Source organism: Nicrophorus vespilloides, unplaced genomic scaffold (assembly GCF_001412225.1).
Source record: "Nicrophorus vespilloides isolate i.1.1-1 unplaced genomic scaffold, Nicve_v1.0, whole genome shotgun sequence".
In the NCBI taxonomy this organism is placed as follows: domain Eukaryota; kingdom Metazoa; phylum Arthropoda; class Insecta; order Coleoptera; family Silphidae; genus Nicrophorus; species Nicrophorus vespilloides.
Window position 1 is genome coordinate 145,047 of NW_017098599.1, and position 13,305 is coordinate 158,351.

The window sequence follows — 13,305 nt, forward strand, 5'->3', positions numbered from 1 at the left end:
AATTTGAAATAAATGTGACAGAAATAAGCGTGTGGGTTGGGTTTATTATATTTATTACATAAATCAGTAGTATTTACATAAATAGTATGTATAAAATTGCGGCAATGCTTATAGATAAATAAAAGGGCTAATCTTAACTGGCAGTAAACTTGTGTACGTTTAAGTAGTACACGTTTCTGTACAAGTACGTCACGTATAATTGTAATAATCGAATTCGTGCCGTCTGTAATATTTATGTGGCATAGCCTCAGGATCCATGTCCATATTGACGTGTATCGGATTGTTCAAGTCTATATCGAACTTCTTCCCGGAACTCGCAGCCAATTGACCTGCAAGAATTATTCTCCACTGCAACTCTGTAAATGTCAATATAAACGAAGCACTTACCCATGATGGTCTGATTCAGTTTATCGATTATTTCATCCAAATCCTCCTGGTGCAACGTGGCCGTAACTCTCGTACTGTTTCTGTGCAATGATCTCTTGGTCCTCGATAGAAGCGGCAAAGTGAACTCGCTTTGCGATACAGGAGTATCGTCAACTCCAAATTCCTATAAAAATGATAATTTTAAGTCATATTTAGTTAGTTAAAAACAGATTCATACTAGGCATTTTCCATTGATGCAGTAAGCTTTTTTTTCGCTCATTCCGCGACTACAGTCCGTTCCAAAAGGGAACCATCCTTCCTCTCCGTTCACCAAGTAAAATCTGTGGGAGATGCTCTCATCTTGGCAGGCCACACGACATGGTCTGTCTGGATCTTCTAAATTGGAATTGTTTTGTATTAATATTTAATATAATTGTTTTACTTAAAAGTGCTGGTGTCTTAGGTATTACCTAAGGCCGGGGAGATTTGCATGCCCAATCCCGAGAGGCGTCGAACTCTCTCCTTGTATTTCGAGCAGACAGACGATGCGTGTTGGAAGGCGGTTTTCACTCGGCCGCAGCCCTTTAAAAAAATATACATGTAAACGTGACATACGTATAATTAATTGCCGAGAGTTGTAATCAATGTCATGGGAATATTGCTGCCTCCTTTGCATGTTTCATAGTAAAAAATCGATGGTTGTTGTTTAATAAATACTCACGTATTGATCTGGTTGACACAGCTGTATGCTGGAGCGGCTCGACTTTAACTTATTTACGACAAGCCTTATACCTGAGCCAGGTGTGACGCAATTGAAGTGGCACCCACTGGCGCTCACCCAGTGGGAAGCTCCTTCTCTCCTTCGAAGACCAGTTCGGAACATAATCTCATTGTCTTCTCTGTCGATGGGACAAAAGTCAGGCATCTGTGCGAACTGCGCTTCTTCATAAGGATCACATACAAAATCCTGTAAAATAGATATATCGAATAGATTACTCTCAAGTATTTGATAATGAAGGAAGTGAATATATAACTCAGAATGAGTATATTACCTCGCATCTGCCATTAATGCAGTGACTGGGTTTTCCGTATTTTGATCTTCTCGTTTGGCACACGGTGCCATCTGGAAAGGTCCATCCACGACTTTTGGTACCTCCATTCCGCTTTTGGCACCAAACTAAGCAAGCCTCCTCCGCTGAAGAATGTTAACTTAATGTTAAGCATAATGAACATATTACGAACTTACGATCAGAGCTAATCCTTTGCAGGCCGAACCCGTTGAGATCTTTGTCGACTTCCTTGGCGCGCGTGCAGATCTGATCTGCAAACTCCTTGATCGTCAGTCTAGGAACGTTGTGGCATTGCTGAGCATTGCAGGCCAGGTACTTCCTATCCACGCCATCGCAACCTTCGCCCGTACCCTGAGGGCTTCAACTTGCGCTGAATTCACTGTTATCGTTTAATAAAAATGACTTACCTAGGATTGTTGCACATCCTCGTTGCAACCATTATCCCGGTGCTTCCCGATCGCAACCTTCCCTCTTCCCCAAAGAGGCATCCCGAGGCGCAGTCACTGAACGACCTCCACTTGCTCCAACCACCGTCCACGCGCTCCAGACGCGCTGAAGATGCCTGCACCGAGTTGTAAGATGCAGTCATACTTAATCCCTTGACTACGCATCTGCCTCCGCGACACCACTAAAATATATACAATTATTAAAAATCCATAAAAACTAGTTTAACTATTTACTAAATTATGACCGCAGAGCGTTCCTTCGAGAGCAGGATGCGAGGTCCATGTGTACCTCTCGCGTTCGCAGTGCAAATCCCTGCAAACATCGTCCAACGGTTGTTGCGACGAATGCAGACTTCCTCTACCATACTTCAGCATACCTAAAAGAAGCTTATTGCAATCAATAAATTAGTAACAAATAAGTAAAAGCTACATTGCTGATCAGCGTCGAAGCGTTCTCCAGGTAGAGCACCCTCAGCCCTGTGATCAAGTTGCCCAGCAGAGCTCCCATGATCCAATAAACATCTCGATTGCGGCGTGCTAAAACGATTGATATTTAAATTTAAATTAAAAAAAGTGTAATGAAACGTACTCTAAAAACTTCTGTAGGTATCGTCTGCTGCAAGAGGACCAGGTGATTTTCCCACTTCCAAGCGTTGGCGACATAATGTAGCTACTAGGATCGCAATCGTTATCCGCCAAAGGACCATCGTGTCTCATACCCAAACTTAAAAAAATAATAATTAAAACGTGGTATTATTCAAGACATTTTTCATATGTTTACTTATGACCTATCTCGTGGGCTACCACGTAGACGCTCTCAAAGTGTCGACCTTCGTTCACTGTACAACTACTAGTTGTAGTGCACATCCCTGCAACTGGTGCTAATCCTGAAATTTAATACACGATAATTTTAAGGAAACATCGAGAGTACTGAATGGTTACCAACTACTTGGCTCGAGATCTTTCCGTGCTTTCCTCTCACATAAAGGTCGAGCCCTGTGAGTATCAAAGCATGATCCCAGTGCTGAGGCTCACGATCTCCAACTGGATTCTTCGTCCTCTGCCAGTTGCAAAAGTTCGAAAGATATCTGTCAATATCCGGTGAGCGGCTTAGATCAGATGCCTCCTCCTTCAGAATCTCCAAACGCTTCAGCAGGAAATTCACAGGTCTTCCCAAACTGGGATCGTGGTACAGCAACTGCACCTAAAAAAAACATGAAGATTGAATTGGCTGTTGATCATTTAACTTCGGATGTTTACAGCGTTGATCATAGCCAGGACGAAGCGGATGAGCTCTCTTTCTGTATCGATTGGGTAATTACTCTTCATATGCTCGAAGAGATCGCGATCAACAAAAACTGCAGTCTCCACAAAGACGGGACTTTCTGTGGAAAATAAATTCCTCCTATTCCTGTACGCATCTCTCGTTGATCTTTTCTCTCTCCTCTTCATTACCACATTTTTCCTCTTTCTCTTACGATGCGGCTGATTCGCTTCCAAATGAGAGCATTCGCTTCTGTCCTGTTTCATTAAACCTATTGGTTTCTTAATTATTACGTGTGGTCTACAGGTGTCGTTATGGAAACGCGTTGGAAGCGGATTTATGATGTAAACATTCTCATCATCGTAGTTCAACAATCCTCTCTAAAACAAAACATAATTAATAAATCAACAATAAAACATAGTTGAAGTTCACATTCAATTCGAATTAATTATAATTAGCGTTCACATGTGAAATTCAATTTCCATTGACATTAAGTTTTTTTTTTGATAACTTTTCCAAACGCACACACAGACCTGCAATTACTGCGCGAGATTCTGCACAATCGAAAAGTAGGTTGCACCTCGCCGATCTATGCTCAAAAATAACAATTTTCACCTACATTTATATGTACATTACGCGCTACTTTTCACTTACCCTTCAACAAAGAAAAAAGTAATGCATTCATAATTATCACATGTATTATAATAATTTGTATAATAAAAACTCGCACAAAATGATTTAGTTTTGAAACTAAACAAATAAAACAAATAATTTCATTGCCAAGGTAACAAAAATTGAACCTTGTTTATTTATGTTGTCATTGATGATGTACGGACTAAGTGAGTTCCTGTTTCTTGTAATAATCATAGTTTAGTGATGTTGTTTAAAATTCGTGAATTTTTAATATGCTGTTAATAATGTAAGTTAATACGATTAATTTTTGTGAACTTAGCATAATTGTGTTATATAATTAATTTGACAATTATAAATTGGATAACATTTGTTTTTTTTTTCAAAGCCTACTCAGAAATATGATCAGTCTGGTATACTTACAACACCTCCACATAGATTGAGCGCGGTCTTTTCGGATCTGTAATAGCAGCCGACATCGTCTTGGTGCTTATGGTTGAGGATGTGAGAGCCGTTGGCGAAGGTCTCCAGCATCAGGAAATCGTCGGACACGAGTCCCGGACTCGGGTACAGGTTTAAATTCAATTTACCATCGATCGAATTCGAACTCAGCTCCAAGCTGCGAGTGGCAGATCCTGCCTCCGGGATTGGATTTAAAATTGGATATGCTATCCCGTAAATGAATTCTGCAACAATTCAATTTACTTCTTTTACACTTTATTTCCTTTCGCTCTCTCACTCGCTGTATATCCATAATAACATTTGTTTTGCAAAGAAGTTTACGTAAACAACATGCATAAATCGTTATTTGAGATATTGAGAAGCTGTAACTGATATGCAATCAAATTCATAATGTATGTACGTTAGTACAAAATAATTGTAAATCCATTATAATTTAGATTAACGTATATTGGCCTAGAGTACGTTAACGTATTTCAATAATAACATTTGTTTTGTAAACAAGTTTACGTAAACAATATGCATAAATCGTTATTCGGAGATATTGAGAGACTGAAACTGAAATGCATTCAAATACGTGCGCGTAAACTACGTACGTTTGTATGAACATCAATTAAGACAATTGTGTAGGAAAGAATCGTTAATGCATTGTAATTAACGTATATTCGCTTAGCGTACTGCAAATTGTGTACGAATTATGTACGTAAACTGAGTGCATACTGTATGGCGATAAATAATTCAGTGATGATATGATATTATTATTTAATTCCATGGCGCATGCAACGGGCTATTGACCGAGTTACAATCCGTCCACGCAGATCCCTTCGTTTAAGCCGCATTACGGCTTTATCATATCATTGTATCAGGAATAGCGAGCTCGTTATTAATGGAACGGCGCAATTTAATGATCGCCATTAATTCAAAACAAATGAACGCAAAAGTATGCACGTATAAATATATAAATACGCAAAGCCTTCCTGACTAATGAGCCGCATCCACAGAGTCCAATCTGTTTGCATTTAATTCCGGACATTAGTTTTCTAACGAATCGGCCCGAAACCATTTCAAATTGTTTATTTTCTCATCGACGGTTTGTAATTGCTTCTGTTTCTAAACAAACGCTGTGTAATTCTCCCCAATCTAATTCTCATTTTACCAAAACCACAAGTAGATTTGCATTCTAATCGTTGAATAATTTAAGAAAGCCAGGTAACATAATAAGCAAATAATTAACATTAATTTTATTATCTATACAGTTTAGATGTGAAGTGTATTTCCTTTAGTTAGAAAGTTTATCACATTTGGAATATTATTCTACAGTTAATTACAAGAGAAAATTAGTACATTTCGAATGTGACATAAACAATTTTTAGTTTTAGTTTCTTTTTATGACTTTAAGAAAATTTAATACAGTTTTGGAAACATTTTTTTTTTTGCAACTAATTGAAAATCATAAATATTAATTGGATTTTCAAATCTCACAAGTTTTAATTTTTATTCTAATGTAAACTGACCTTTAAAAACTCTGCAATTAAATGAAATGTCAATATATTCAAACTCTCTGTTAATTTCCACTACAATTAGCATTTGTGGTTTGCATCTAATATAGTCGACTTCAAAGATGTTACAAAATGTATTAAGATCAGTGGTGGAACAACAAGTTTTTGTCTACACAGAAAAATAATTATTTAGAAATCCTAATAGAAATCCCTTACAAATCTCATATAATTTCTCATAAAAATACATTAGAAATCTCCATAGAAATCCCTTAGAAAACCTTACAAATCGAATAAAAATCTCTTTAGAATTTCATTAAAATCCAATAGAAATATCACATTTGAGATAAATTTGGTTATTGTTTATAATAACTACTTTTTTAAACTATTTTAAAACACGTATTGTCATTAATTTTGTAAACATTCTACTGAAAAATATCAATAAAAACAAAAGTTGAGATTACAACATTCATTTGAATCAAAGTGTTAGATTTGTAAGTAATATTAAGTAGAATTATTTAGAGAATTAATTAATTTCGTAGCGCAATGAACAAAAAATTTCTAACGATCTTTTAAATGGTACCGCATAGCGGCAGAATGTCTGCAAGAAGATGTCACAAGTGGACTAGAATTTCCCTTTTTCGCAGTGATTATTTTATTCTTCTCTTCCTAACAAACATTTTATATAATTTTAATAAGGCATTGTTGAAGAGGAGCCGTTGCCCAAGAGAGACGGGAGGCAGGCAATTTGCGCGGAATTGTTGATGTGATGATGGTTGGCCAACCAGTTTGCTGTTTGCTGGTAACGGATTATATACACTGCATTTATTTCCGATGGGTTTGATAACCCAATTTCCACAATCTGATTGAATCCAATTAATTATTCAAATAAACGAACATTGTTGTTATGGTAATGAGCGGGCTTCGGATTTGCAATACCTTTACAATTTTGCTGATGCCCATCCAGAAAGTAACGGATCCGAATGGATAAATCAGCGAGCGGAGGAGGAACAGAGAGTTCGCACCGAATGCCCACTCAATTAGCATGGACAAAACCACCGTGTGGATTGCGTAACAGCCGAACGAAGAAATTCACAAAGCGCAAACACAGACAATGAGCAGTTTCGAAAAAATAAAAATAAAACGAGAGCTTCCTAATTACGTTAATCCACTAATCGTTTTCGGGGCGAATATAAAGATGGGTGAGAGAAAACGTTTCACTTTGAAGCTCTGTACAGATGAACGGAATATACAGACGTAATACACAAAAATTTTAACGAGGTGTATGTAATTGGTGTTTCTACAATTTCGACTCGCAACTCGCTCACGTTTCGTGATTAAATTACGTTGTCGGGTCATTTACACGCGGAACTAAGAACCTCTCCCATCAAACAACAATTAACTTAGTTAGTTCTTCACCGAAAACGTTTCTTCCTTTCAATCTAGCGCAACTTACGTAACTAAGGAAAAAGAAGTTTACATAAATTTGTATACATTCGCTTGTCGTCAAACCAATATGCATGTACATATTTCAGTTATATTCTACAAGATTTTTCAAATCAATTTTTTATGCACATAATTACTATTATTAATGCACATACAAACGTACATTTTATCGAGTTGGACAATCTAGCGCAATTTACATAATTAAAAAGAATGTTTTCAGAAGTAAAGTGAGAGCTCAGTTAATACGCAAAAATAAATATTTTATTGTACATTCGCTCTAACGTACACGACATTCATACGAAAGTACAATTTGTCGTGAAACCCCTACATCACATCCATGCATATTTTAATTATAGTTTATTTTTATAAATCCAATTTTATGACAATATTCATATAATGATTGCAGCTATGATTACCGTATCGTCCTTGCAGACGTTGCGCAAGTAATGAGACATAGTTATATATATATATTTTAATATCCGGGTAGTTATTTCCACGATCTGTTTAACCAAAATTTCTATAAATAATCTTATTGTTGTTGTTGTACAGTGATAAATTCAATGGAAATAAGGATGAAAATAGTGGAGATGCCGTAAAAGTGAAAATTGATGAGCGTACTGTACGGTTTCCATTTCCGCTGCATTCGATTTGCGCCTTTCCTTGAGGTCATCCGAGCAGACCTTTCCAATGCATCTCCTCCGACTGCATTACTTTCTTCTTTTGGCTAACGACCTTTGTACACTTTTACTGCCGATCCCAATATGAATATGCATGCAGGAAGGAAGAAACCGTTACAATTCGAGAAACAAACACATCACAGATTTGATTATTTCCTTCGTATAATACCTTTATAAACCGTTTATAACCATGAGTCAATAAACCGGCGAAATTTCCGTTTCATTGGAAATTCGATCGAGCGTACGAAAATATTTTTTTTTTGGATATAGTTTTTATTTAGTAGCGACTTTATTTCAAACTTCCCGGCGATATAGGTATTTAAGTGTGAAATAATAATGTTTTTTTTTTGTTGTTGTCGTGGATGGATTTCCTTTACACAAGAGGATGCGATTGTCGTGGCTTAATTAATTAATATGCGCACGAACTTGGTATGAATTGTAAAAGATCCTGTCCGAGTTTGGAAATATCTCGGATACCACAAGGATCCATTCGTAGACGAAGGTCGTCGGCCTTTTGTAACTGGTAATTTGCTGTAATTCCAAAATCGTGAGATCCAGATGATTCACATTAAATCATCCAATTGATGACCTCGTACTGTTGTATATAATTTCAAGTTTTGAAAGAGTTTCAAATATCTCTTAATACTAAACCTACCGACACTTCATGTATACATACCGTGAGCTGTCAAATGACCGCTTCAAAAAAAAACATATATCTTGTTATAGAATGAGATTTTAGCCAATTGCACATTTCTTGAACAAATTACAGAATTTAACAGTAACGTTGTATAAAGGAAATTCTAAACGAAATTTTATCTGAATAAAAGTGAACAACTATTTTTTTTAATTATTAAAATACTTAACTGTAAATAGTAAAAAATATTAATAACATAATTTCTAAAATAATCATTTAAAATATAGAATGTTTTGTGTTTTTTTTTTCTATATTAAAAGTAAAAGAAGATATGTATATTGTAGAATGAATATTAGCATAAATATTCCGTTTTGCGTGTTTACGTCGCATCATTTTCTATATATGCAACTATTGAGTTAATACGCCTGAAAATTAGCGTTTCATTATTACGCAAGACGCTTAGTTATTATACTGACATACAACTAATTTGTAAGTACTTTTATTATAAACATAACTATTGTTCTGTCAAAGACACTTGTAATCAAATTATTGCATCAATTTGAATAGAAAAATGAAAATAGAGGAATTCAAAATACGAATCAAAGACAAACTACATGTGTGAAAATTGCTAATTACAAACAAACTATTGGTATTTAAAAAAAAGTGATTATCATATATCATGCTGCAAGTTGTGCGACCTTCACATGTTTTTCTTGATTTTTTTTCGCACTAATATTAGATTACTCACTTTATGTAACAAATGTTGACTTGACTTAATTAAATTTAGTCATCTATACAAATTTTCTTCATATTTTTTTTATAAATAAATTCGAATTTAAATCTTTACGAAAATGAAATGAAATTTTAATAATGTAATGTTAAAAGTAATCTTTAAGAAGATGTTGATAGGTGCATAGCAACCGGAAAACGTCATTAGCAACATGTGTCGAATTCTTAAATACTGGTTTTGAGTGCATAGTAATCCCACAGCGTCCTTAGTAACTAATATGAACTAATACATAGCAACAACAAGGACACTTTGTTGTTGCTATGTATTAACAACTTTTTTTGCATCTTTAGGTCTTTAGTATACAACATAGTGTATATTGTTTTCTCAGGAAACTTCATGCATGCTTCAAACTGACTATTGTTGTGGTAGGCTAGTCAATTAACCGAATTAAAGAAGTGAACAGTTCTATTTTATTCGGAGGTGAAACTAGTTATGCTAGTAATAGTACCCAAGTTCAGCGGACGAGTCAAACCGGAAACCGAGCGTCATCGAAATCCGCACTTCCGACTTGGGAGGACGAATCTCTCACGTGACATGTCCCCTACCAATCATTTTTTTTTGCTACAGATGTTGTACCTCTCAGGTCACGGACTCTAACTTTCATTTCGCCCGACATCCACAAACACAATTTTACGGTTGTTACTGTTTTTTTTTTATTGTTTTGTTGTTATTTTGTTTCGTTTCGTTTGCTCGATTTTGCGTTACGCAACTTACCTGAATCGGAGGGGAATCCCATCAGGTGCGACCATTCGTTCGGCGTCAGCAAGGACCTTATATTGTTATCGTCCACCTGTAAACAAGAAACACGTTAAACGCGACATTTCCAAGTGATTATCAATGGAATTTTCCTTGGAAATGCGACCATTCATTCGATGGAAATGTTTGGAAAAAAAAATGAAATGCCGAAGCCGTTGTCATGGTGAAAATATTTTTTTGAAGAATTCGAGCGATAGCTTTAGCAAATTTTAGATTCCAGTGTTTCCTTGGAATAGCTTTCCTGCATTCCCGAAAACAAGCAGCGTGTGATTGCGATTGTCGATTCTGCGTTTTTGTTTCAAATTCTAAGTGAAAAAAAAAGGAAAATCGGTACACGTTTATTGTGTCAAAATAATGAATGGTCTCTGTACAGTACTTGTTCACGGTCTGATGCGATGCGCCGCATATTTATCACGCCGAGCCAATTAATTGAAGCGCGAAATTTTGATGCAAACTGTACGTTCGTATGAACGTCCAGTACGTTCGTGCGAATTACCAATAACGCATTACGTACGTTAACTGAGCTCTTGCTGTATAATCGCATATAATTTCTCGATGTACCGCATGACATACTCCAGATATTAAGGAGCCTAAGATAATGGCATAACTGGTTAGAAATCAATAAGTGTTGAATTTCCATTAGATGCGAGCTCACAAATGTTTTCGGTACCACTTTTTTGTTGTTGTTGCTGTTGCTGCTGCTGCCTGTAACCCAAACGGATGGATATGCACGTTGTGTTGTTTGTTTCCATCGGCCTCGGTTAAACGCTTTATGAACACAAATAATAATTACACGATGCGAGTACAAAACCCGAAATTGTAATAGCATCGGCCGTCCGAAGGTCTGACCTATCTGCATACAGATCGACACCTCATTTTCTATTGCAAAACTTTTCAGTACAAGTCTCGGAACATCCGCGGATTCATCCAATCTTGATCCGATGATTCGAGAATATCACAATCTCCACACGTTAAATAATAACGACCTTATACGAAAATGCCGTAAAATGCAGATAAATCTTCATAAAATTGCTAAAAATCAAGTGTGCGGCTGTCATTTAAAATGCCAGTGAAAGGGCATATTTACTGTAATTGTGCAAATGTCAATTATTCTCTGATGCAAACCTAATCAAAACTTGTGTAACACGATGTTCAAGTTGATTAACAGCAAATTGAATTACAAAATACTAACTAATTCAATTCATACACTATTTATAATTATTTGCTAATTTGAAAATATCAATTTAAAGTTATATAAAACTCAATAAAACAAAACATCAATATTTTTCATTCAATAAGAAATAATAATAATTTCATAAATGAACTTAAAAACTAATAATTTGTACAATCATTTTCAGGTAAAATCATAGTTTTCACTGCTTTCTCTAATTCTTCATTTAGTTGTATTTTTCTTTTGTTAACAAAAGAATCATGTTCTTTCAAGCGATTTAAATCTAGGATGCAGTTTTCTTACGCTTGCTTTTTCTTCTTTAAATTTATATCTTTAAGACATAAAACATAAGTTACTTAGAACAACGCTGCTTTTTCAGTCTTGAAATTGACATTCTCTTTTATAAGTTATAAGAAGACTAGAATTTTAGAATTTGAAGCTAATTATTACACTAGTTTAGATTTAGAACTCATTCATATTTTTGATCAATGAAATCTTTCTTCCAACGTGTAATATTGTACTTATTTTAATTACTTGCATAGTAATTAAGGTTAAAACAAATGCTTAATTAAAATACGAATAATGATTTAATTGCTGTTAATTATTTTTTTTTCTTTTTAATAAAATCCACGTGAACAATAGCGTTTCAATATCAAATAAATATTTATATGAACATTTAACGTTTAGCAATTAAATTGTGAATAATGTGTTGGAAAGGGTCAGATTTGAATGCACAAATGAAAGTGAGAGATTGACGTGTTGTAAATTGGAGAATTTGAAATAAAAATCAAATAATGAAAAGGAAAATATTATATCTAATAAAACTTAATTAGATATAAATTGGTAATTAAGTGCACAATGCTTGATTTAATAAATATTTAAGTATTCTGTGTTATTTGCTGTGTAAATCATTGTTTGAAGTAGTAATAAAATCGTAATTGATGATACTTTTTTTATTGTTGTTTTTCAAATTGTTTGCAATTTGGAAAACTACTTTTCTGAATGAATTTAATATATATATATACACATAGATATAAAAAAAGTGGTTTACAAATAGCGCTAGTTCCGGTAGTTGGTGGAGGTCATATCAAGTTCTCTTAACGGAATTTCCAAAGGCTGCATTAACTGTTCATAAGTTGTTACAAACGGCAGTAGCTGAGATAATTATGATAATATCACGGTTAGTCAAGTGCATTCCAAAAAAAAAACAAACCATCTTCCATCTTAACATAATTTTATTATTTAAAAATATATATATATAGATTATAAATTATTATAGGCCGGTATATGCATTAGCCTCTTGCAGCCTTTAGAAGACACTGAGATTTAGTACACATATAAAAATATAGAGTAAAAAAACAAACTAAATTCGTGTAAGGAAGGACACGTGTATGCAGGAGGATAAATCGATCGTAAAGCGAGGTGGCTTTAAATAGATATTGAATAGGTATTGAGCCAGAAAGAAGATAATGAACAAAATTGCTGTTCATTAATTCCTAATGAATGGATTTCGAATAGATCGATCGAATAGAGAAATGTTTGAAACGATGAAAGGAATTTAGTTTGAAATTTTTTATTGTGTTAAATTTTACCTCGGTTAAACAAAGGGCCGTCCAGAGGTTGATCCAAGCGGTGAAGTAAAACCCACGCAAGACCCACATGTTTCGTAATTTTTGCACTCGACGACTCCATCTACCGAACGGTTTCAACCCTTGAGCATCGTCGGAACACTTTGAAATTCTAAGTTTGTTTGAAAATTTTCAGTTTTCTTTCTTTCTTCTTAATTCATGTTTCGCGCTCGCACCACTCTTTTTTTTACTCTCTCGCCGCTCCTCTGGTCGACTTCTTCGGCGGGTGAACGCTATCTGCGGTGTTCTGCGAAATCATTCCAGAGGCTGCGGATTCGATTACCATTTCCACCGTGCGACCATCGGACCGTGGACTCTGGTAACTTTTTTTTGTTGTTGTTGTTTCTGTCGCTTGTCTATATTCCCAGCTGTTCCACACTGAAATTACCTAATTTGACGAAAAATTACAGCGCATGAAGACACCTCCGCTCGATGTTAACGTACTTAAGTAATCTTCATTTGTGGACAAAGA

General features: G+C 35.2%; 1 protein-coding gene across 1 annotated transcript; it reads right to left on the reverse strand.

Annotated features, from left to right (window-relative positions):
• Window positions 1–37: 37 nt before the first annotated feature.
• On the reverse strand, window positions 38–12,972 carry LOC108562845 (A disintegrin and metalloproteinase with thrombospondin motifs 18-like). Its single transcript, XM_017921315.1, has 17 exons — window positions 12,798–12,972; window positions 9,993–10,068; window positions 4,200–4,462; window positions 3,143–3,526; window positions 2,825–3,086; window positions 2,664–2,769; window positions 2,472–2,606; window positions 2,313–2,419; window positions 2,117–2,259; window positions 1,844–2,064; window positions 1,613–1,794; window positions 1,419–1,561; window positions 1,088–1,333; window positions 837–948; window positions 605–762; window positions 388–550; window positions 38–329 (listed from the first exon to the last, which is right to left on the reverse strand). Exons 1-17 carry the CDS (start codon window positions 12,864–12,866, stop codon window positions 190–192), a joined length of 2,910 nt encoding a protein of 969 aa, XP_017776804.1. The 5' UTR covers window positions 12,867–12,972; the 3' UTR covers window positions 38–189.
• Between the last annotated feature and the right edge of the window lie 333 nt (window positions 12,973–13,305).